The 22144-nt window shown below is 68.3% G+C and overlaps 3 protein-coding genes across 9 annotated transcripts; 1 reads left to right on the top strand and 2 right to left on the bottom strand.

Moving 5' to 3' along the window:
* Window positions 1-102: 102 nt before the first annotated feature.
* Window positions 103-9754, bottom strand: ASIC3 (acid sensing ion channel subunit 3). 3 transcript variants are annotated; one of them, XM_040593440.1, is made up of 11 exons: window positions 8672-9752; window positions 4230-4380; window positions 4029-4156; window positions 3114-3264; window positions 2959-3015; window positions 2515-2668; window positions 1758-1849; window positions 1603-1682; window positions 1445-1516; window positions 1113-1165; window positions 103-499 (listed from the first exon to the last, which is right to left on the bottom strand). In XM_040593440.1, exons 1-11 carry the CDS (start codon window positions 9224-9226, stop codon window positions 421-423), a joined length of 1572 nt encoding a protein of 523 aa, XP_040449374.1. In that variant the 5' UTR covers window positions 9227-9752; the 3' UTR covers window positions 103-420. The 3 variants fall into 3 exon arrangements, with proteins under 3 accessions (XP_040449374.1, XP_040449373.1, XP_040449375.1); XM_040593439.1 differs by having other exon boundaries at window positions 1113-1516; window positions 8672-9754; XM_040593441.1 differs by lacking the exon at window positions 1113-1165 and having other exon boundaries at window positions 8672-9753.
* Window positions 9755-10142: 388 nt separating this feature from the next.
* Window positions 10143-14578, bottom strand: ABCB8 (ATP binding cassette subfamily B member 8). Its single transcript, XM_040592959.1, has 16 exons — window positions 14465-14578; window positions 13771-14050; window positions 13411-13566; window positions 13236-13330; window positions 13041-13146; window positions 12802-12963; window positions 12591-12676; window positions 12423-12520; window positions 12233-12338; window positions 12104-12137; window positions 11873-12009; window positions 11682-11776; window positions 11235-11368; window positions 10976-11123; window positions 10360-10610; window positions 10143-10282 (listed from the first exon to the last, which is right to left on the bottom strand). Exons 1-16 carry the CDS (start codon window positions 14551-14553, stop codon window positions 10202-10204), a joined length of 2058 nt encoding a protein of 685 aa, XP_040448893.1. The 5' UTR covers window positions 14554-14578; the 3' UTR covers window positions 10143-10201.
* A 69-nt stretch (window positions 14579-14647) lies between these two features.
* On the top strand, window positions 14648-21918 carry ATG9B (autophagy related 9B). Of its 5 annotated transcripts, none has more exons than XM_040593033.1 (15): window positions 14648-15089; window positions 17149-17263; window positions 17593-17636; window positions 17780-17844; window positions 17956-18126; window positions 18214-18355; window positions 18457-19205; window positions 19318-19471; window positions 19555-19734; window positions 19817-20062; window positions 20140-20351; window positions 20484-20586; window positions 20998-21088; window positions 21245-21367; window positions 21525-21918. In XM_040593033.1, exons 2-14 carry the CDS (start codon window positions 17164-17166, stop codon window positions 21352-21354), a joined length of 2367 nt encoding a protein of 788 aa, XP_040448967.1. In that variant the 5' UTR covers window positions 14648-15089; window positions 17149-17163; the 3' UTR covers window positions 21355-21367; window positions 21525-21918. The 5 variants fall into 5 exon arrangements, 4 of the variants coding, with proteins under 4 accessions (XP_040448967.1, XP_040448966.1, XP_040448965.1 ...); XM_040593032.1 differs by having other exon boundaries at window positions 17146-17263; XR_005827709.1 differs by lacking the exon at window positions 14648-15089 and having other exon boundaries at window positions 16808-17263; window positions 21245-21408.
* Window positions 21919-22144: the final 226 nt, after the last annotated feature.

The raw sequence follows: 22144 nt of genomic DNA, 5'->3' as shown, positions 1-22144 counted from the left end.
TTTCCTAGGGCACTGGGGAACCCCCACAACCCCTGCAGAGCCTGCCCTGCTCTGCACAGCCCCTGTCCCCCCTGCCAGCAGCACAGGAGCCAGGGCCTGGGACAGGTCTTTAATGGGGCGGGGGCCACAGCGAGCAGGCGTCGCAATGTACAGTGCAGTGGGGAGGGGGGTGGGCGCAAGCAGCGCATGCAGGTACACTGGAGGAGGGCCGGGAGGGACCCACCACCACTGCCACCACCCCCAGGCAGTGGTGGTGGGAGGCCCAGAACGGGGCACCTTGGGGCCTGGTGCCAGCTCCACAGCCACATGGGCTCCCCCGGTCCCGGCAGGGCAGTCTGGTGGGGGCCCCGCTGGACCCCCCCCCAGCCCGACACGGGGACAAAGGGCTGGACTCTCAGCAGGCAAACTCCTCGAAGGCGCCTAGAGCCGGGTGACGAGGTAGCACGTTCGGGGTGAAGCTGAGACTGTCCGTGTGGCAGCGCAGGGGTGGACGGGGGCTCTGGGGATGGGGGGGAGCTGTTGGAGGCTCCAGGGGGCTGTGCTGCAGCCACCACCCCCATCCCACTGCACTGGGCCATGCTGGGGGGCTCTGCCCCTTGCCCTGACCCCACATGCCCTTGGGGCTGCCCTGGGAACCCCCTAGTTTCAGGGAGGCCAGCACACAGCTGCTATGGAGCAAGGCTGTCCCTCCACCTTGTCCCATCCCTGAGTGGTCAACCTCCCCCAGGACAGGAGAGGGGAGGTTGGGGTGGTCCCCAGCTGCGGGGGAATGGGGGTCACTAGGCAGGAGGGACCCAGGGGACATGGTGCTGGGGAGTGATGCATGAGGATGTGAGCAGAGCCGGTGGGGGGGTGGCCCCTGGTGATGATGCCAAGAAAAGCCTGGGATGGAGGGAGTGGGTGTGTGGACCCCTAGGGCCCATCTGCAGGGGAACGGGGTAAGGGGGTCCCTGCCCAGGGGGACCGTGGCTGCATCTTTCTTGCCCCTCAACCCTGGCCAGGGATCCCGATCACCCCCCTGGAGGGAGGCAGCCCCGCGGCCCCCCTGTGCTGGCATTGCCGGGGTGGGGGTCTGGGTGCTGCCCCCCCGGGTGCAGCAGGGGGATCTCTACCTGGGCCCCGGAGGGAGCGGGACAGCGGGGCTGCCCGGGACCGCTGGATGCTCCTGGCCGGCGGCGTGGGTGCAGGATGGGCGGGCAGACGGACGGACAGAGAGGAGCGAATGAGTGCGGGGGTCCCAGTGGGATGAGGCCGAGCAGCAATGGGTGGGATGAGGTGTGAGGACCGCCCCTCGCCCCCCCCCCCCCCTTGCCGCCTGTGCCAGGGTTGGGGGGAGAGGGTGGCCCGGTCGCAGCCCGGAGGGGTTGGGGGGTGCTGAGGGGGTGCAGCACCGGGCAGGTTGAGCCATGAGGGGCTGCAGGGGGCTGTCGGGGAGGGGTGTTACCAGGGTGCTGCTGTCGCTCCGGGGAGCCCTCTTTTTCTCCTTGTAGAAGCTGAGGAGTTTGTACCGGAACACCTGGGGGAGATGGTTCAGGGCCCCTGGCCACAGCCCTGAGCATCCTCTGGCTGGGGGGCAGTGCAGGGGGCTGGGGGGATGCTCACCTCGTACAGGTAGTCAAAGATCTCCAGTATGGTGAGGAGGCTGGCACCAATGAAGAGCCCCATCTGCCCTCCGATGTCGCCTGGCCGAGGGTTGGTGTTAGAGGGGGGGCTTTTCCCGCCCCCCCAGACCCTCATGGACCCCCCTGGGCACTTACCCAGCAGCCCTGCCACCTCATACGCCTTCTTCTGCTCGATCATCTCGTAGTTCAGGGCCTCAAAGAAGATGTCCAGGACCAGCACATTGTCCCTGGGGAGGTACAGAAGGGTCCGGGACGGACAGAGGAGCTATCAGGAGGCATCCCCAGCCACGGGGGGCTGTGCTGTGCCAGCAGGATGGGGTGGAGAGGTCTGGGTCTGCCCTGAGCTGGCATGGCACAAGGATGTACTGTGCCATGCTGTGCTGTGCTGTGCCACGCCACGCTGTGCCACACCATGCTGTGCCACACTGGTTGTGTGGTGCTGTGTGTTTTTCCCTGTGCTGGGGCAGATTTGCAGAGGGGAGGTGGTGCTGTGCCAGTTCATGTATGCTTGAGGATGTCGTGTGGCCGTGCTGTGCCATGTCACGCCGTCACACCACCGTGCTATACCAGTTCATGTATGCTGGGGCATGCCACACAGCTGTGTTGTGCTGTCTCACACCGGTGTGCTGTGCCGTGCCAGTTCACACATGCTGGGGGATGCCGTGCTGTGCTGTGCCATACTGTGCCATGCCATGCTGTGTGGTGCCACGTTTTTCCCTGTGCTGGGGCAGATTTGCACAGGGGAGGTCGTGCCGTGCTGTGCCGTGTCAGTTCACATATGGTAGGGATGTGTGGCTGTGCCATGCCATGTCACACTGTCATGCCGTGCCAGTTCCTGCATGCTGGGGGATGCCGTGCCACACCATGTGCTCTCGAAGCCGCGGGCACTCACGCGATGTACTGCTCCGTTTTGTTGAACTTCTTGGCCAGGTACCGTGCTGAGGCCTTGCTGGGGATCTTCACCATGGAAAGCTCTTTGCCGTAGCGCACCATGGCGCAGGGCGTGCGGCAGGCACAGTACTCACTGTCCTTCTTCACCAGGAAGTCTGGAGGGGGGAAGCATGGGTGGGATGGGGACACTGGGACTCCTGCCCATGTGGGGTTGGGATGCTCCTGACTGGAGCCACCCAGGCGGTGGTGGGTGATGGTGGCATGGGACAAGCGTGCCATGAGCATGGCTGGTGTGCCTGGGGTCTGAGCAGCCAGGGACCCCCTGTGGCGAGGGCATGGGGACAAAGATGCCACGTTTGCAATGATAGAGCCTGGCAGAAGGTGTGGGGGTGGCCGAGGGGTCCTGGGGGGAAGCTGGAGGTGTCCGGGTGCTGCCAGTACGTACCCAGCGCAGGGTCAGCGCACTCCTTGTACTGCTCCGGGGTGCAGACGTTGGCGTTGCCTGCGGGGGGAGGCGGCAGTCGCAGGGGCAGGAGGGTCTCCCCACCGCCCCGGCCCTGCGGCAGCCACCCCCCAGCCCCAGCCCCGGCCCCGGCTCACCCGGCATGTGCACCATGCGGCAGTTGCAGTTCTCAGCCAGGTAGCGGGTCTCGCAGTCCAGGCGGCAGGCAGTGATGCTGTAGTTGGTGAAGAAGTCGGACTCGATGGGGGTGGCCTTGCAGTCCCCCCAGGGTGGGGGCAGGTACACCAGCTGCCGGCCGTGGGCTAAGGAAAACACGCATCCCTGGCCCACAACGCCCACCTCCCAGCCCACCATGGTGCTGTGTCCCTCAGGCAGAGCTTGGCCCCATGCAGTGGTGTTGGGGGGGTCACGCCACCCCGGAGACCCTGCTCCCACCCCTGCCTCTCCTTGTGGGGCACCGGTGTCACCTGCACCCAGTGTGGCAGTGGGTGGGAAGGTGCTGGGCGAGACCTGGCACATGGCACCAGCTGGGAGTACACAGGGGCCAGACGTTCTGGGGGTCGGCATGGACCCCCATGCTCCTTGTGGTGGCCGGTGGAGTGGTGCTGGGGCCAGTGCAAGGTGTGTGCTTGGCAAGGCAGCAGCAGGAACCAGCAAGACACCCATGGGCGCCAAGGGCTGCACTCCTGCTGCCACAGCCCACACCATGAGTGCCGGCACACATGGAGACACCCACTCCAGACACCTAAATTTAGGTGTCTGGCTGCGCGAGCTGGATGCCGCCCCTGCCAACGGTCTGTTCTGCAGGAGGCTGGGGGGTCGCTGCCGGGGGCTGATGCGTGCCGCAGGACCGAGCTTCCTCAGCGTGGGGCTGCCCCACACCGTGCTGCGGTATTGCCAGCAAAGCTGCCATGCCGGTGGCACGGTACCTGCCATGTAGCATGGCTTGGCACAGCATGGCCGCCCCTGTGCCGGGACTGCCCGAACCCTGGGGAGGGGGCTGTGTCCCCCTAGCCCCCTCCACGCACCGCTTGGGCAGAGCAGCTGGATACCCGCTGCTGCTGGCAGGACACGAAGGTCTGGAAGCCGGGTGCCACACCAAAGCCCAGCTGGTCAATGAAGGGGGGCTCCTCCTGGCTATGGATCTGCACCTTCACCCCTGCCTCGTAGGAGGTCTCGTCTGCAAGGCAGGGAAGGTGTTGGGGGTGCGGGGCTTCAGCCAGGCTGTGGGCAGAGCTGGGGGGGGCCCTCACCCGTGTCCCCCCAGACGGGCAGGTATTCCTCTTGCTGGACGTTGAGCATCAGCTCCAGGCCGTTCCCCGCACCACCCTGCAGCGTGGTCAGCACCTCCCGGCCTGGCCCCCCCGAGTTGAAGGTGTAGCACTTGCCGAGGCGGGTGAAGATCTGTGGGGACAGGGCAGGACCCTCAGCACCCACCACGGGGGCCACCCATGAGACAACAGTATCTGGGGTGCTGGGTGCGCACCTGCCCTGCACCCACCGAACAGAGCTTGGGGGGCAGCACCCGGGGACCCGGCACAGCCCCAGTGCTGGATCCCAGTGCCCCATCAGTCCATGACCAGGGAAGGGGCTGGTGTGGGGGCTGTGGATGGGGTCGTGGAGTGGCTGCTGCTACCTCTTGCCTCAGCACAGTGTCCTTGGCTCTGCCAGGTCCCAATGGTGCTGTGGGACTCCCGGCCTGTATCCTGCCTCCCAGCACTTGCCATGGCAGAGGGACAGTTCCTCCCCAGCCCCAGCTAGGCAGGATGTGGGACCCCAACCCCTGGGAAGGTGCCCACAGACCCCCCCAGCCCAGGGCTGACCCACTTCTTCCCACAGCCCACCAGCATGGAGAAAGACCCCACCAGCCTCCACAGTGAGCACAGACCACCTGCCCCTGCCGTCACACCTTGTCCCCACTGCCCCACAGCCACTTCCCACCCCTTCCCCATGCCCCGGGGACGGCTCTCTTGTGGGGAGCAGGGCTGAGCCACACACTCTGGCCATCACCCCGCCCTGGCCCCCTACACCTGCACTGCAGCCCGACAGCCCCCCCATCCTCCTGTGGCTCCCCATCCCCACCACACTTCCCCACAGCCCCACATCTCTCCATGGCCCCGTGGGTGCAGGGTGGGCAAGAGGAGCTGCCCCAGGGCAGCGCAGTGGGAGCTTCACCGAGTGCCTGGGGCTAGGGAACACAGGGTGGGGGCACGGCTGCCCCACAGCCCACACACCCCATCACCCCACTGCTCCAAAACCTGCTCAGCCCTGGGGGTCCTGCCCAAGCCCTGCCCAGGGCAGAGCCAGCTGAGGCTGCTGTGGGTCCTGCCCGGGGCGGAGCCAGCTGTGGCCGTGGCACTGACTGTAGCTGTGGCAGTGGTGCTGGCACTCACGGCAGTGAAGTTCTGGGGGCCGCAGTCCTGGGCACGTAAGCAGCAGCGCAGCAGCATCTCATGGATGGGGCGCCAGGCGCGCTGGTGGAAGGCGCCCAGGTCGTGGCTCTTGCTGGGGAAGAAGCCGGCGAGGTTGGGGGGTCTGCCCCAGTGCCCGCAGACAGGGGGGAAATCCTCCCTCCCCACTGCCAGCAGCTGCCCCAGCCAGAACAGGTCACGGGGGGTGAGCTGGGAGCAGTTGTAGTTGCAGAGGGTGACGGTGGGGAAGACGAGGCCATGGCTTTCCACCTGCCAGCACAGCGACTCGGGGGTACGCAACCTAGTGCTGCACCCACTGCCCAGCCTGCAGCAGGAAGGTGCCCAGCAAGCCAGGAAGGCACCAGCCTGGAGCACGTGGCACGACGCCGGTGCACCAGGCACAAAGATGTGTCCCAGCCCATGCAGGGCACAGGAGCAGGTGAAAGGTGGCTGGGCTGGCCATCCCCTGCGCTCCTTCATCTGGCCCTAGTGGCTCAGTGGCCATGGTGGTCCATCCTGCCTGGCTCTGCAGCAGGACTGGGCTTCAGCACAGCTCCAGGGGTATGTGGGGATATGTGCGGACATGTGAGTGGCGAGGGCACAAGCCAGGACAGAGACAGGGACCAGGGCTTGGCTTAGCCATGGCGGCAGAGGTTGTCACTCCCACAAGGACCTGAGAGCCAGCCTTGTGCCATCTACCCCAGAGCACCCAGCATCCATGGACCAGCACCCACAGCCAGGGACCCCAGCACCCGGAGCCTCCAGGGACCAGCACCCAGGGGCAGAGACCCTGCCCAGAGCCCACAGCATGACCCTGAGCTGAACAACTGTGAGCTGCTCCCTCAGAACCCCTCTCACGCAGAGGCCACAGCCTCCACCCCACGGAGGGGCTGCCCTGGGGGAGGGGGTGCAGCCATGGCCCCCCAGCCCTGTCGCTGCCCCATAAGGTCAGGCCCCAACCCAGCTATGGCATGTGTGTCTCTGTCCCCCGGGTATGGTTGTCCCCCCATACTGCCCCACGGGGGGCGGGGGGGGGGGGGGGGAACCACACGACACGGAGAGGGGCGTTGCTATGGTAATGGGCTGTTCCTAAAGAGGGGAGCCGTCACCATGGCAACACGCTGCCCAAGGAGGAGGAGGGGGGCGACTGCCATGGCAACGGCTGCCCGGCACAGGGATGTGCTGGGACATAGCTGCTGGGGGGGGGACACGACTGGAATGGGGATACAGCCCTGTTACTGCCAGCCCTCTTGGTCCCCATACTCAGGGTGACCCACGATCAGCCCCCCAGCCCTGCACTCTGGGGCCATGCTGGCCCCAAGCCCCCCCAGTTCCCACAGCCCAGCTTGCCCCATCCCTACCAGCCCCAGGGGGAGGCAGCTGTGGGGCACAGACCCAGCCTGGACAGCCCTTGCTTTGGACACTTGCCATGTGCCCAGGGTCCTTGGGGACCCCAAGGATGGGGCTGGGATGAGGTGCCGCACACAGCCGATCTCTCCAGCCCAGGCACGGGATGGGAGCCCCAGAGCCCACTGCCACCGGAGGGGACGCGGTGCCGTGAGCTGCCAGCTTAGCACTGAGGCCCAGGGCAGAGGGTCATAATCCGTGACTAAGGCCAGGCATTAGCTCTGGATTTTCAGCCGGGAAAGTTGCAGTGGGTGCAGGCAGAGACAGGGCTGAGCTGGGCTGGGCAGCCCCACGGTGTGGCTGCGTGTGCCGGGGGTGGCCACGGCTGCTCAGGCAGAAGTTTCTCGCTGCCCATCAGAGACAAGGTGGCAGCGGTGCCGGTTGTGCAACACATGCGGGCAGAGCCCAATGCTCCCGGAGGCATCGGTGACCCTCAGGGCAGTGGGAGCAGCACAGCACGCGCCCCCGACACCATCAGCACAGGAATGGAGATGGGTGCCTGCGCACCCCTGGGGCAGGCACCGGTTTCCCACGCTGGCAGCAAGCTGGGGCCCCTGTGGCTCAGCCATACTCTCCAAAGAGGTGCTGGCCCTCCAGCTGCCATGGCAGCTGTGCCACCCCACGTCCTGCCCTGGGGACCCTCAGCCCTCCCGCCACATGTCCCAGCCCTCAACCCAGGCGGCTGCCACCTGGCCCTGCCAGAGGGGCACCGGCAGAGCTGCTCCAGCAAAGGGCGCAGGGGTCGCAGAGTTGCCGAAGGGGATGCTTTTCAATTGAGCTCCCAAGGAAAATTAATTTTGCACATTAGTAGTCTTAAGCTGACAGTAATTGCTGTTGTGATAGCGTGGCCAAGCAGCGGGCACAGGCTGCCCAGCTCCCACAGCATGCTGCCTCCCCGGCACTGCCGCAGCACAAAGGACATGTCTCCTGTCCATGCCCCTCTCCTGCCCGTGCCACCGTTCCTGCCTGTCCCTCCTGGGCAGGCACTGCCACAGGCGCGTCTCACAGGACCTGGCACAGGCTGCCTGCAGCCGAGGTTTGCTGGGGGTCCCCATTCCCACCCATGGTTGCACAGGGCAGGGAGGGCACCCCCTCCCATGGCCGCCCTGCTGCCCACAGCAGCCCCCACCTGCACAGGGACGTGGAAGCCCTGCTCTCCTCTGCCATGCTCCAGCAGCTGCCTGCACCCTGCATGTCACCCAGGGGCGAGCCTGCAACCCGGGGGATGCAGCTTGGCCCCGCTGCTGGGGCACGGCTGCTGTGGTGAGAGTGACTCCCTGGCTCAGCAGCAGAGTGGGCACAGCCCCAGGAGTGGTGGGAGAGTGCTGAGGGCAGCACAACGGCTGCAGGGGGGATGACTCTGGCATAGGAGACCCCTGGCCGCCCCAGGGCCAGCTGCGCGGAGGAGTTGCGGGAGTGGGAGCCTGTTTGCAAACTCAGCCGGGGAAGCGGCTGGTGCTGGTGCCTGGGTGGCACCTCGGGCTGGCGTGGGGGGAGCAGGGGCTGTACCCCTAAGCATCCCGCGGCAAGGGGCTGCACACAGGCAGAGCTGCCCAGCCGGGTGCAGGGTCCTGGCACAGCACGGCTCCAGGCTGGGTGCCGTTCACAGCCACCAGGCACCCCTGCAGTGAGGGTGGGGTGAGGGCACCTCAGCTGGCCCACTGCAGTGCCTGGGAAGGTGGGCTGCGGGTGGTGGGACACGCCAGTGGGATGGCTGTGGGGCTCACCCACCGGTGCTGCAGCAGCCTCAGCATGCCGGTGCCTGACCCTGGCAGGACACTGGCATCCGTTCGTGGTCCTCAGGGGCACGTGGCCACCCTGTCACTGGTGGAGCCCCCTCCTCCAGCTGGGCATCACGCCCCGCGGCCGGCACTCACCACGGTGAAGTTGCGGGCAGTGCAGTTAGCACCGCGGAAGGAGCACTGCAGCAGCATGTCGGCCAGGTCATGGCCAGTGCGGTTGTAGAACTCGGCCATGCTGAAGGGCTTCGCCTTGAAGTTCTTGAAGTTGGCCTTGTCACGCAGGGCAGCCAGGACGTGGGGCTCGGCCAGCTGTGGATTGCTGATCTCGTAGCGGTCATTGAGCAGCGCCAGCAGCTCGCCCACGTGGTACATGTCGTTGCGGGTGATCTTGGAGAAGCGGAACTCATTGAGGTTGCAGATGGTGATGGCCGGGAAGGTGAGGTTGTGGGCAGCCACCTCATCTAGCTTGGTGACATGTGGGTAGGTGAGGAAGTAGGCGACACGCTCGGCGCAGACCAGCAGCAGCAACCCCAGCGAGCCCAGGAAGAAGGCACCCCACAGCACGCGGCGCAGCGACACGGCCCCGTAGGCGAAGACGTGGCTGATGCCGTGCAGCGAGGAGCTGTGGGCGAAGGCCCGCAGGCTGGAGAGCCCCGAGCCCTCCCTGCCACCCTCTGCGCCCGCCCTCATGATGCTGCTGCCGGGCCCCCACGCTCCCCACCGCCCTCAGCCCCCCGGCCGCCCCCGGCCCATCGCCGCGTCGTGCTCAGACTGCTGCGGGCGGCCAGGGCAGGACCAGGACCAGCCCCGGCTCCGGCTCCGGCTCCGCTCCCGCTGCCGCGGCGCAGCCGCTGCCGGTCTGCGGCCGCCCCCCGCCCCCGCCCTCCCGGACGGCTCCACCCGTCACCGCCCCCCGGCGAGGACGGGCGGGGGGTGCGGAGCCGGGGGCCGGGCAGGGTTGGGGGCTGCCTCGCCGCAACCCCCTCCTCTCTCCCTCCCTGCTCGACCCCCCTCCCTCCGGGCACGGAGCCCCCGCTCAGCCCATTGCGGGGGGGGAACTCGGACACTGCAGCATCCCCCTGGACCGCGCCGGGCCCCCGCACCGGCGGCCGCAGAGCCGGGGTGGCCCGGAGCCCCTCCCGGGGCAGCGGCGGGGCGGGGGGAGCTGGGGTACTGAGGGGTGGGAGCCCCAGCGGGGGGGCGTGTCAGCAGGCGGCTGTCCTGCCCCGGGGGGCACACGGGGGTCCCGACACCCAGAGGAACAACGCAGGGGTCCCTCCTTACTCCGACGGGGGAGGGGGAGCGGTGTATACAAGCGTTCCCCCGCCCCGGGCCGCCAGCAGGCACCCGCCCGGCCCCCGCGGAGGGGCGGGGCCAACACTCCGACCCGCCCCTAAATAAGCGTCACCCCACGGCACCGCCCCCTGGCAGGGCGGGAGGCTGAGCACAGGCCCCGCTCCCGCCGCTGCGACGGGCGCCCCCGAGCGGCTCGGAGGGCCCCTCGCAGCGGGGGCGGGGAGGGGGGTGCCGGCGCCCCCCTCGGCAGCCCGGTCGGCCCCGGCTCGGGTCCCCCCAGCCCCGCAGCACACAGCAGAGCCCCCACGGCCGCTTTTCATCCCTGGTTTATTGGGGAGCAGCGGGTGCCCCTCCGCGTCCGCTCCACGCTCAGGACTGGTCCTTGGTCTGCCGACGGATGAGCTCGGCGTACAGCCCCCCGCGGCGCACCAGCTCCTCGTGGGTCCCTGCCTGGGGGGACGGTGGAGACAGCGTCACCCATGCGGCTGCGCACCACCACCCCACGCCCCCCAGCGCCCCCCGCTCACCTCGGCCACCCGCCCCTGCGCCAGCACCACGATGAGGTCGGCCCCCCGGATGGTGCTGAGGCGGTGTGCGATGAGCAGCACCGTGCGGCCCGAGGCTGCGCGGTCCAGCGCCTCCTGCACCACCTTCTCTGACTGGGCGTCCAGTGCGCTCGTCGCCTCGTCCAGGATCAGGATAGCGGGGTCCTTCAGCAGGGCACGGGCGATGGCGATGCGCTGCTTCTGACCTCCTGACAGTGCCGTGCCGCGCTCGCCTGATGGGGACAACTGCGGTGTTCTGGTGCCACCCCACCCTGGGGGGACCCCTGGATGGGCAGGGACCCAGGCCCCGAGGACAGGAGCCAAGGGGCACAGCCATGTTCCTGCAGCACCCCCAGGCACCACAGCCAGAGAGCCCCCCAGAAGCCCCACTCCTGCGGGGAGCCTGGCGCAGCTGCTGTCCCTCCCAGCACAGCCTCGCACCAGCGGTGACTAGCAGCCAGTGTCCTCAGGGGAACTTGGGCCACCTTGGCCAGGGTCTCATGCTCGTCTGCCTGTCCCACGGGGCAGCTGAGCTCCATCCTGCCCCGCACCGCCACCAGGCTCAGCCCCCTGCCATGCCCTGCAGCCCAGCACATACCCACAATGGTGTTGTAGCCATCGGGGAAGCTGCGGATGAAGCCATCCGCGTTGGCAAGCTGGGCTGCAGCGTACACCTCTGTGTCAGAGGCACCCGGCTTCCCGAAGCGGATGTTCTCCATGATGGTCATTCCGAAGAGCACTGGCTCCTGCAGGAGCAGCCAGCTCCTCAACACCGAGGCCTGGACCAGGCCACCTCCCTCCCCTCCTCGGGTGTCCCATCCAGGGTGTGGGGGAAGCATCCCACAGCAGCCCCAAACCTGGCTGATGAAGCCGATGACCTGCCCTCGCAGCCAGGAAGGGTCCAGGGAGGAGATGTCATGGCCGTCTAGAGTGATGGTGCCTTGCGTGGGCTCATAGAACCGCTCCAGCAGTGCTGCCACCGTCGACTTCCCTGCAGAAGGGAGCCCTCAGCCCCACAACACCGGCTCTGGCCACATGCCCCGGCATCATGGAGAGCTGGTGGGTGGGTGAGAGGCACAGAGGCCAGTTCCCAGTCCCTGGCACCCACTGGGCTGACTGGGTAGTACTGCAGAGGACTGGGGTGCAGGAGGATGCAGCCAGGGACTGGAGAGGGGCTGAGCTGGCATCCCTGGGGTGGCTGGGCTGGCTCTAGCCCCCAACCCTGGCTGCAACACACAGGTCAGGGTATCCCCTGCCCTGGGGGTGCAGGGAGAGCCAGGGGGAGTCTGCGGCCAGGCTGGTACCTCCTCCGGATGGTCCCACGATGGCCACCGTCTTGCAGGGGGGCAAGGTGAGGCTGAAGTCCCGCAGGACTGAGTAGCCAGGGCGGGTGGGGTAGCTGCAGGTAGAGGAGAGGGGGGCTGCAAGAGCACCGTGCCAGCACCCCCCAGCCTGTGGGGAGGCTTGGGTGGCCGGCCGGGATGCAGGGGCTCACCTGAAGGAGACGTGGTGGAAGCAGATGCGGCCCAGCAGGGAGTGGCTGGGGATGGAGCCTCCTCCCCGCAGCGCCACACTGGGCTCCAGCGTCAGCAACTCAAAGACGCGGGCGCCAGCACTCAGACCTCGCACCACCTGCAGGGACAGCAGTGGAAGCACCCCCCAGGACCCCCGGTCACCTGCCCCCCCAGCTCCCGGGGGGGGGAGTGGGACCCCCTGCCCCACCTACCTGCCCAAAGAGGATGGAGATGTTGGCCATGGACCTGTGGTGCACAAGGGGAGACTCAGGGCTGCGCCCACAGCGGGCTGCAGCGCACCGGGGTGCCGGGAGAGGCATTGTGCCAGGCCCTGCCCTGACCTTTGCACCGTCTGTGAGGCCACCAGGAAGGACATGAGGTCCCCAGGTGAGAGCTCATCCCCAGCCATCAGTGAGCCGCCCACGAAGATGGTACCCAGGACAATGCCTATGGGGGGCGGGATAGAGTTGGGACCCAGAGGGGGTGCTGCCCCATGGCACTGCTTGGTTCCACCCCATGGCACCCACTCACCGTTGAGCGCCAGGTTGGAGAGCCCCTGGAAGGCAGCAATGCCCAGCCCCAGCCGCTCATTCAGCCAGCTGGCACGGTCCACCTCGGTACAGTACAGCCTGTGGGCAGGGAATGGGGACTGATGCCCACCCAGCTCCCAGTTGCCCCCGATCCCCACTGACCCCTTACCCTGCCTGCTGGTCCTCCATAGCAAAGGCGCGCACTGTCCGGACATTTCCCAGCACCTCATCTGCTATCCCGGTGGCCTTGGCCACCTGCGGGGAGAGGGATGGAGCAGGGGGCCAGGAGTGGGACACCCCCTGCTCGGGCCCTGGGCGGATGGCGGGGTCCCTTGATGGGGGTTGTAGGGCTGGAGTGCAGGGGGAAAGTGTGGGGTTACCTGCTCCTGTGCCCGGCGGGAGAGGCTGCGGAGGATGGTGCCAATGAGGGCCCCGGCACCCACCAGCGTGGGCAGCGCCACGAGCAGGAGGCCGGTCAGCTTCGGAGAGAGCAGGTAGAGCGAGACAAAGCAGCCTGCCGTCTGGGTGCCACTGCGCAGGCCCTAGGTGGGGGGAGGGTCGGCAGGGGTGGGTGCTAGGGGCTGGGGGGGGGTCTGGTGCTGCTAGCTGCGCGTCTCACCTGGGAGATGGCCAGCTTGAAAGAGGACTTGAACTCCTGGATGTCAGCCGTCAGCCGGTTCACCAGCTGTCCTGTCCGGTTGGCGTCAAAGAATGCCACATCCTGCCTGCCGGGGGGAGTGGCAGCAGGCTGGAGCAGTGGGCTGGGGGTCCCCTCATGCATCCTGTCCCCTCACTGCCCTGTGGGGCGTTTTACCGGAGCAAGGAGATGAAGAGCGCCTTGCGCATGCTGCCCGCCACCTGCTCCCCAACCCGTGCCAGCAGCGCGATGTACCCAAAGGTCAGCAGCCCCTGCGGAGGAAACAGGCTTGCGAGGGGCACAGGGGCAGCCCCCCGGCACCCCCCACCTGGCTCAGGGTGCTGGCACCCACCTGCAGGCAGTATACAGCGAGCAGACGCAGAGCTGGGCACCGGACCTCCTGCAGGTAGGTGGTGACGTGGCTGCGGGTGCAGTGGGCCACCACGTTGACCAGCTGCCCCAGCAGCACCGGGATGTGGACGTTGAGCAGGGCTGCACCCAGCGCCAGCTGCGGGAACGGTGGGTGTCAGTGCCACAGCACAGGGATGGCGGGTGTCAGTGCCGTGGCATGGGGACAGTGGGTGTCCATGCCATGGCACAGGGACAGTGGGCGTCATGCTGCAGTATGGGAACAGTGGGCATCGGGGATGGTGGGCATCACACCATGGCACAGGGACGAGGGGCCCGTGGCCACCCACCCGCCCCACCTTACCACCACGGCTGCCGAGAGGGCCAGGAGCTGGGGGCGCAGGAAGGTCCAGAACAGCGGCCAGTTGAAGGTGGGCTCCGGCTGTGGCTGGGCAGGCTCGAGGACAGCTGGGACGGTGGGGACGGTGGCCTCCTTGCAGCGCGCAGCTGTGCCCAGCAAGCCAAGCACCATGCAGCCCGTGGCTGGGCCAGCCAGGAGCAGGCAGCGCAGGGCTGGTGGCGTGGGGCTGGGGGAGAGGTGAGGGGGGCCAGCAAGCCCGAGGCGTACCCCCCCATACCTGAAACTGAGGAGAGGGGTGAGCATGGGCCACCTGAACCCGGGGCCAGCCCCGGGGACATAGGGGACCTGGACAAGGGCCGCTCCCCCCAGGCACGGCCAGCCTCCCCATGCTGACCTGGGCTGCCCCGGGGCAGGGGACACCCTGGCCCCCTCCCAGTGCTCCCGCCATCCCCGCTCGCATACTCCCCCCCTGGCTGAGCACCAGCACCCGGACTCGCCCCCCCGCTCTGCCCCCAGCCCAGCGCTTGGGAGCCCACCGCCCCCTGCACGCCCCCAGCCCTGCTGCCCCGAGACACACACGAACCTCTGCAGCCCCCACCCCACCGCACCCCCTGACCCCAGTGACCCCGAGTCCAGCCCCGCCCCCCCAGCGACCCCGAGCCCGGCCAGCCCCCCCGACCCCGAGGCTCCCCGGTACCTCCGGGCCGGGGCGAGGGGCGGCCGCAGCGCAGCGTGGACACAGCGGAGCCCGGCCCGAGCGCCGAGTGCCCGCAGCAGCAGCAGCATGGCGGGCACCGACGGGGTGGGCGGGGGCGGCACCGGGGCGGGCAGGGGCGGGCGGGGGCGGCACCGGGGCGGGCAGGGGCGGGCAGCACCGGCTGCGACGGGCGGAGCTCCAGCACCGCGGCCCGGGCCCTGCGCCGGCCCTGACCCGCCCCGGCCCCACACGAGCCCCTCGGCTCCCCCCGGGCCCCGCACCCCGACAACTCGCCAGGGCCCGCACCCCCGTCACTCCCCGGCGCCTCCTTCGGCACACCGGGCCCGCCGGGGCCCGCGCTGCTCACCGGGCCCTGCACCGGGACCCAGAGCCCTGATCCGGGACCCTGCAGCGGTTCCGCCTTACTCCTGCTCGGACCCCGCTCCCTAGAGCGGGGGACACCCCCGAGACCCCCGCCCGACCCCCCGGTGTCGGTGTCGGTGCCGCAGCGGCCATGCCCAGCGGCAGGACGCCGTCCCGGTCCCGGGGCCGGTGCGGGGACAGATGAGCGCCCGGCACCGGGGATACCGGTCCCGCGGGGACCGCACCAGCACCGAGCTGCCAGGTGAGCCGGGAGGGACCAGCGGGCGCCTGGGCCAGGGGAGACCGGGGGGGCCAGGGACACGGGAGTGGGACAGCTGCGATGCCCCAGAGCCCCCTGTGTGGGGTCACCCCGCACCTTCCTGGAGTCCCCTGGCCTGGCCACTGCGGGGGGGACCACCAGGCGACATGGGGGCACAGGCTGCCGCACCAGCAGATACGTCTCCATGGGGTCATCGGGGTGCCCGTGTCCCCACGGGGTGCATGTGGGCCCCTGGCATCCAGGTGACTCCACAGGGCCATTGGCACGCCAGTGTCTGTCCCTGAGGGGTGGCTGTGTCCCTGCGGGGTGTGTGTCACCACGGTGCTATTGGGGTACGTGTCACCACAGGGTGTGTGTCACCATGGGGCTGTCACGCTGCCTGTGTCCCCATGCGTGTACCTGTGTCCCCACTGAGATGCCTGTGTCCCTGCAGGGTCGTGGCGGTCCCTATGTGACACAAATGCCACTGTGGGGACACTGGGGTACGTGTGTCCTCGCAGGGGTCCTTGCCAGGGCCTGTGTCTCCGAGGAGCAGTGTGCCGAGGAGGGGTCCCGTGCTGCCCTGCTCTGGCACAGGGGTCCCCTTGCCAGGCCCCGGCCCCCCAGCTGTTTACGCCGCCTGGGCTATTTTCGGGTGCCCCAGCCCTGCGGGTATTTTTGGCCGCCCGGTGCGGGGCACGTGGGGGAAGGACTGTGCCGGCATCACCGGCTGGGACACCCGATCCTGGGGGACACGGTGGCCCTGTCCCCAACGGGGAGTTGCGCAAGGCGGGGGTCAGTGCGGGGACGGTGCGTCCGGCAGCACCCAGGCCCCTGCAGCCGTGTTCCTCCTGCTGAATCACCGCCCCGGGGCCCCTCGTGCCCGCGGCCCCGTCGCACTGGCCCGGTACCGTGAGTCAGGCCCTGGCAGCGCCGCGGCAGGGTGGGGCCGGACGGCATCACCTGCGGCCCCTGGCCTGGCCGGGCACTGGCACGGGCCACCAGAGGGGACACGGGTGACGTGCGGGGCTGCGGGAGCACCGACCAGCGGCGGTAAGGGGAGGGCAGTGAGGGCTGCACAGGGGGGTTCTGTCCTTCCCCAGGGGCTGGGGGTCCTGTCCCTCCCCATGGAGTGAGGGTCCCGTCCTGCCACAAGGGGAGGGGGGTCCCATCCTGCCCCAAGGGTCCCGGGGTCCTGTGCTTCCCTGGGGGTCTGGGTGTCCCATCCTGCCGCAGAGGATTGGGGTACTGTGCTTCCCCAAGGGGCTAAGGGTCCCATCCTGTCCAGGGGTCCTGTCCTTCCCTAGGGGTAGGGGGTGCTGCCCTTCCCCAGTGGGGGTGGGGGTCCCACACTGCCCCAAAGGAGCCACAGTCCTGTGCTTCCCCAAGGGGCTTGGGTTCCTGTCCCAAGGGTTTGGGGTCCCTCCTGCCCAAAAGAGCTTGGGGTCCGGTCCTACTCTGAGGCCAGGGGTCCCCGGGGCATTAAGAGTCCACTGGGGCTCAAGATCTGGCCCTGAGCTCAGGGATGGGGGTCTGGGAGGGGAGGTGTCCTTGGGGATGGGGGTCCATGGGGATGGGGGTCTGGGGTGTGTGTGTCAGTGGGGTGGGGGTCCATGGGGATGCATGTCCGTGGGTTGTGGGTCTGTGGGGTGGGGGTCCACTCTACTCAGATTGCAGGGGGCAGCACGGCATGGCCTGAGGGGTGGGCATGGAGGGGATGAATTGGGGGTCCCTGCCAGGCCAGGCAGGGGTCTCTCCCCAGGGAGCTCTGCTGTGGCGGGGCATGGCTGAGTGCTGGCAGGGATCCAGCCAGTGGCCAGGCTGGGTGGCGTGCCCTGCCTCGGGGCCATGGCCGTGACCGTGGCCGCGGTGTGGGAGGCCAGCTCAGGCCACTCGAATTCAGGGCATGCGGGCGGCGCGGTGTGACCTCGCCGGCATTTCCGGCTCCCGGCAGCAGGGCAGGCTCAGCCCAGCAGCCCTGTGCACCACGGCCCATGGTGTTGCGGAGGGGCTGCACCCTGCAACCTTGCCATCGGTGGGTGCCGATGGGTATCCCCAGCAGGTGGGACGGTGGGCGATGGAGGCGCAAGGGGAGTACCAGCGCTTGGAGGACTTTGAGGAAGACTCACCCCCAGGCGAGGAAGAGCTGCTGGTGCATGTCACCGAGGGGCTGCAAGGTACTGGGGGGTTCAGACCCTGCCGCGGGTGGAGGGGTCCAGGCTGCTGGGGGGGCGGTGCTGCCCTGGGGGGTCACAGCGGCAGCCTAGGGGTCCTGGCTCTGAGCTGGGGGGCTTGACTGGAGGGCAGCCTGCCGGAAGAGGGGACAGGCCCATCTCTGCTGCATGTGGGGTGGGGGCACTGCTACCCCACAGGCCTCCAGCTGGTCACAGGTGGGGGGACTGTGGGTGCCAGGCTGGGATGTGCTGAGGGTGGGGGGTGTGGGGGGCCAGGGTGGGCTGTGCTGTGGCCCTGGCTTAGTTGCTGCTGTTTTTCTCTCCTCTGCCAGACTCTTGGCACCACATCAAGAACCTGGATAATTTCTTCACCAAGATATCCTTGCAGGGCCCCTGCCTGGCTGCTGCCCAGCCCTGCCCGTGGCCGGCACTGTGGCGGGGGGGTGGAGAGACCTGGTGCCGAGGGGGGGGCAGGGGGGTCTGGCACTGCAGGCACATACTCCTTAACGTGGCCCCAACATCTACCACTTCCACCAGAAGAATGGCTTCACCTGCATGATGCTTTCTGACATCTTTGAGCTGGTGTAAGTGCCTGCGGGACACCCGCCCCTGCGTGCCATGCCGTGCTGTGCCATGCGATGCCATGCTGTGCAGCCATGGGGCAAGGGGCTGCACTGAGCCTCTGCCACCCCCAGGCAGTTCCTGTTCGTTGTCACCTTCACCACCTTCCTGCTGTGTTGCGTGGATTATGACGTCCTCTTTGCCAACCGGCCACTCAACCACAGCCACCCCGGGGGGGTGGCCCCTGACCGCAGCAAGGTGACGCTGCCCGATGCTGTCCTGCCAGCCCCGCAGTGTGCCCAGAGGTGAGGAGCAGGGCTGGGAGCTGCCGCCATGGCCGTGCAAGGGTCCCAGCACCGCCATGGCCGTGCCTGACACACGTCCCCTGCCAGGATCCAGGCCAGTGGCTGGATCATCTTCCTGCTGGTGATGGCAGCTGTCTTCTGGCTGTACCGGCTGGTGAAGGTGCTCTGCAGCCTGCTGAGCTACTGGGAGATCCGAACCTTCTATATCAAAGCCCTCAACATCCCCTCGGTGAGTGGGGCTGCAGGGAGCGGGCTCATGGGGCCATGGGGAGGGGGTCTGCAGGGCCAGCTGTGCCCACCCAGAGCCAATGGGCGTGTTGTTTGGCGCAGGAGGGGCTGTGCAACTACAGCTGGCAGGAGGTGCAGGAACGGCTGATCTTGCTGCAGCGGCAGCAGCAGATGTGCGTGCACAAGAAGGAGCTGACGGAGCTGGACATCTACCACCGCATCCTGCGCTTCAAGAACTACACGGTGGCCATGATCAACAAGTCGCTTCTGCCTGTCCACTTCCGCCTGCCGCTGCTGGGCTCCGTCGTCTTCCTCACCCAGGGCCTCAAGTACAACCTGGAGCTGCTCCTTTTCTGGGGCCCCGGCTCGCTCTTCCAGAACAAGTGGAGCCTGCGGCCGCAGTGCAAGCGGGCAGGTGCCCGGCGGGAGCTGGCCCGGCGCTTGGCACGTGCCATGGTGCTGCTGGGGCTGGCCAACCTGCTGCTCTGCCCCTGCGTGCTGGTCTGGCAGCTTCTCTATGCCTTCTTCAGCTACGCCGAGGTGATCAAGCGGGAGCCGGGCAGCCTGGGTGCCCGCCGCTGGTCCCTCTATGGCCGCCACTACCTGCGCCACTTCAATGAGCTCAACCACGAGCTGCAGGCACGGCTGAGCCGCGGCTACAAGCCGGCCACCAAGTACATGAACTCCTTCACCAGCCCGCTGCTCACTGTGCTGGCCAAGAACATCGGCTTCTTCGCTGGCTCCATCCTGGCCGTGCTCATTGTCCTGACTGTCTATGACGAAGATGTGCTGACGGTGCAGCACATCCTCACCGCCATCACGCTGCTGGGGCTGGTGGTCACTCTGGCCAGGTAGGTGCGCCAGGCTGTGCGGTGCCGGGCTGTGCGGTGCCGGGCCGCTGGCGGGCACAGTGGGCAGTGCAGTGGCTGAGTGGGTGGTGGGATGCCTGCCCCCCACCTGCAGGTCCTTCATCCCCGATGAGCACACGGTCTGGTGCCCAGAGCAGCTGCTGCAGCGTGTCCTGGCCCACGTCCACTACATGCCTGACCACTGGCAGGGCAATGCCAGCCGGTCGGAGACACGTAGTGAGATGGCACAGCTCTTCCAGTACAAGGCGGTGAGCATGGGCAGGGGTAGGTGGTGGGACCAACCCCCCCCCCCCCTCCCGCAGACACCCCCTGATGCCCCTGTCACCTGCAGGTTTTCATCCTGGAGGAGCTGCTGAGCCCCATCCTCACCCCCCTCATCCTCATCTTTGCCCTGCCCACTCGTGCCCTCGACATCGTCGACTTCTTCCGCAACTTCACGGTGGAGGTGGTAGGAGTGGGCGACATCTGCTCCTTTGCCCAGCTTGATGTCCGCAACCACGGCAATCCCCAGGTCGGGGGGGGGTCCCAGGGTGGGGGAGTCCCGGGGTCAGGGGGTCCCAGGTGCAGCAGCCCTGCTCACCTCTGCCCCACAGTGGCTGTCAGCCGGGCAGACGGAGGCCTCCGTGTACCAGCAAGCAGAGAATGGGAAGACGGAGCTGTCGCTGATGCACTTCGCTATCACCAACCCGCGCTGGCAGCCACCGCCACAGAGCGAGCTCTTCCTCAGCCAGCTGAAGGAGAAGGTGCAGCAGGACGCGGCCACTGCGCCGCCTGCCCAGTGCATCCTGGCCGAGGGGCCGTTGGGAGCATCCCTCCTCTCCGACGACTCGGCAGCTGCGGTGAGTGGGGCGGGCACGGGGGGCTGGGGGGGTCCGGAGGTTTCCAGCCGGGGTCGCCCTGACGCATGTCTCCGCAGCCAGAGGGCCTGCTAGCCAGCGTCCTGGCCCGGCCCATCCTCTCGGCCAGCGGGCTGGTGGCCCGGGACCGGCACTTCGCCCAGCCCTGCAGCACCGCCAGCGCCGCCGCCAGCGTCCTGGCCTCCCTGGCATCGCCCCTGCCTGGGCGGGCACGGGGTCCCCCCGCCGACAGCCCCGGCTGCCACAGCGACCGCCTGCTCCCGGAGGAGAGGTCCTGCCGATGGGGGGGGGGGGGGGGGGGCCGGGGTCTGCGTGCGGAGCGGGCTGGGGGAGGGGGCATGGGGAAGGGGTGTCGTGGCGGGGCCCCATGTGCCGGCGCGGTGCTCACTGGCTCTGCCCACAGCCTGCTCCTGAGCAAGTCACGGCTGCACAGCCTGAGCCACTCGGCACTGCTCTCCGAGGTGGCCTCGGCCGAGATGAGCCTCCATGCCATCTACCTGCACGAGGTACATCCCCTGGCTCCCCTGCCCGTGGCGCCCCCGGGGTGTGGGTCCCCCACCATGGCCCTACCCATATCCCTGCCTGCAGGAGCATTGCTGGGGGGGGCTGTACCCAGCCGAGTGCTCTGCCCTTGCCTCCTGCCTGCCACCCCCACGGGTCTTGCCTGGCCCTGGCCCTGGTTCCCAGGCCCTTGTCCCTAGTCCTCTGCTCTGTCACCCCCTGTCACCCTGGGTTTGGCTGGGGACCCCATGGGTGCTGCCAGACAGTGTTGGGGGTGAACTGCCATGGCTGGCATCACTGCAGCCATGTCCTCCCTTCTGCCACCCCATTGGGGATGGGGTGGTGTTGCAAGGGGACACTGTGGGGAGGCGGCTTACCATGGTGGGGGGCTCTGACTGCCTCTTCCACTCTTCCAGCTCCACCAGCAGCAGCAGCAAGGCCCTGGACCCCAGGCCGTGGGGGTGTGGGGGGCCACAGGAGCACCCAAGCCTCCCCCCATGACCACAGGTGAGCACCGCGCTGGGGCTCCTGGGGGAGCGGGGGACACATGCTGCCCCCCGCCCCCACAGGGCTGAGCCTGGAGGTGGGGCAGCTGGGGGGTCCTGAGGGCCTGAACCACAGGCAGGAGCTGCAGGACTGGTTCTGACCCACCCTGTGCCCCAGGCTCAGCTGCCAGGGCCTCACAGGCTCAGCACCGGGAGATGCCGCTGGGTGGCTGGGCCGAGGAAGAGGAGGAAGAGAAGGAGGAGGAGGAAGTGCAGACGACGGGCTAGCTGGCCTCAGTGGGTAAGGGCATGGCCCAGCCTGGCAGCCCTGGCCTGGGGAAGGTCAGTGACCACTGGGGCTGGGGCCCGGTGGTGTTCAGGCAGTATGTCTGCTGGGGTCCCCACTGCTGGGGTCGCCACTGCTGGGGTCCCCGCTGACAGACCTCTTTCCTCTGCAGGGTCCTGGGCATGCTGAGAGCTCCCGGTGCCAGGAGAGCTGCCAGGAGGCGCTGGCTGGGACCGGGTACAGAGGGGATGCTTGCCGCTGCCCACCGTGCTGCCTGGGGCTGGGGCACGGGGTGGTCCGGCCGACCCTGCCCGCATGGGCCCCCAGCTCAGGCGCGGGGCTTTGCGGGTGGCCCTGCTGTGGTGTGGGGCCAGGGCTGCTGCCAGAGGCAGCCAGCCCTGCGAGGTGCTATATTTAGGGGGGGGCATGGTGCGCCCAGGCTGCCCCTTCCTGGAGCTGGTGCCATCCCTGCTTGCGCTGCCTGCCGGGGCCACTGCCCCCCGCAGTGCCCTGCCCAGGGCACCGGCTGCACCGAGCCGCCATGGGAAATAAAGGTTTATAGAGGGGCTGTGCCCAGTGGTGACTGTGCCCGGAGCCGGCAGAGGGCTGGTGGGGGGCTATGCTGTGGGGCTGTGCAGGGGGATATCATGGGGGTGGGGGTGATGCTGTGGACAGAGCTGTGGTGGTTTGGGGCAGTGATGCCAGGGTGGTGCCACTCGCCCACAGCCACACAGGTTGGAGCAGCAGGACCACAGCTGTGTCCCCCCATCCCACATCTGCCCCACTCGTGGC

The sequence above is a fragment of the Falco naumanni genome, chromosome 4, assembly GCF_017639655.2.
Source record: "Falco naumanni isolate bFalNau1 chromosome 4, bFalNau1.pat, whole genome shotgun sequence".
NCBI classification, from domain to species: Eukaryota; Metazoa; Chordata; class Aves; order Falconiformes; family Falconidae; genus Falco; species Falco naumanni.
Note: the sequence above shows the minus strand (reverse complement) of the source record. Positions and strands in the feature narration are given on the sequence as shown.

Excerpts from the sequence above, each read along its gene's own strand:
- ABCB8 (XM_040592959.1), bottom strand. The coding sequence starts at position 14,553 with ATGCTGCTGCTGCTGCGGGCACTCGGCGCTCGGGCCGGGCTCCGCTGT. Across the intron at positions 13,567-13,770 it reads CCCTCTCGGCAGCCGTGGTG|CTGGCGCTGGGTGCAGCCCT; the intron begins GTAAGGTGGGGC and ends CCGTTCCCGCAG. Across the intron at positions 11,369-11,681 it reads CGTGGGACCATCCGGAGGAG|GGAAGTCGACGGTGGCAGCA; the intron begins GTACCAGCCTGG and ends TCCCTTCTGCAG.
- ASIC3 (XM_040593439.1), bottom strand. The coding sequence starts at position 9,226 with ATGAGGGCGGGCGCAGAGGGTGGCAGGGAGGGCTCGGGGCTCTCCAGC. Across the intron at positions 3,265-4,028 it reads TGTCCTGCCAGCAGCAGCGG|CTGGTGTACCTGCCCCCACC; the intron begins GTATCCAGCTGC and ends CACGGCCGGCAG. Across the intron at positions 1,683-1,757 it reads TGAGGTGGCAGGGCTGCTGG|GCGACATCGGAGGGCAGATG; the intron begins GTAAGTGCCCAG and ends ACCCTCGGCCAG.
- ATG9B (XM_040593031.1), top strand. The coding sequence starts at position 16,993 with ATGCGGGCGGCGCGGTGTGACCTCGCCGGCATTTCCGGCTCCCGGCAG. Across the intron at positions 17,264-17,592 it reads TGTCACCGAGGGGCTGCAAG|ACTCTTGGCACCACATCAAG; the intron begins GTACTGGGGGGT and ends CTCCTCTGCCAG. Across the intron at positions 19,735-19,816 it reads GCAACCACGGCAATCCCCAG|TGGCTGTCAGCCGGGCAGAC; the intron begins GTCGGGGGGGGG and ends TCTGCCCCACAG.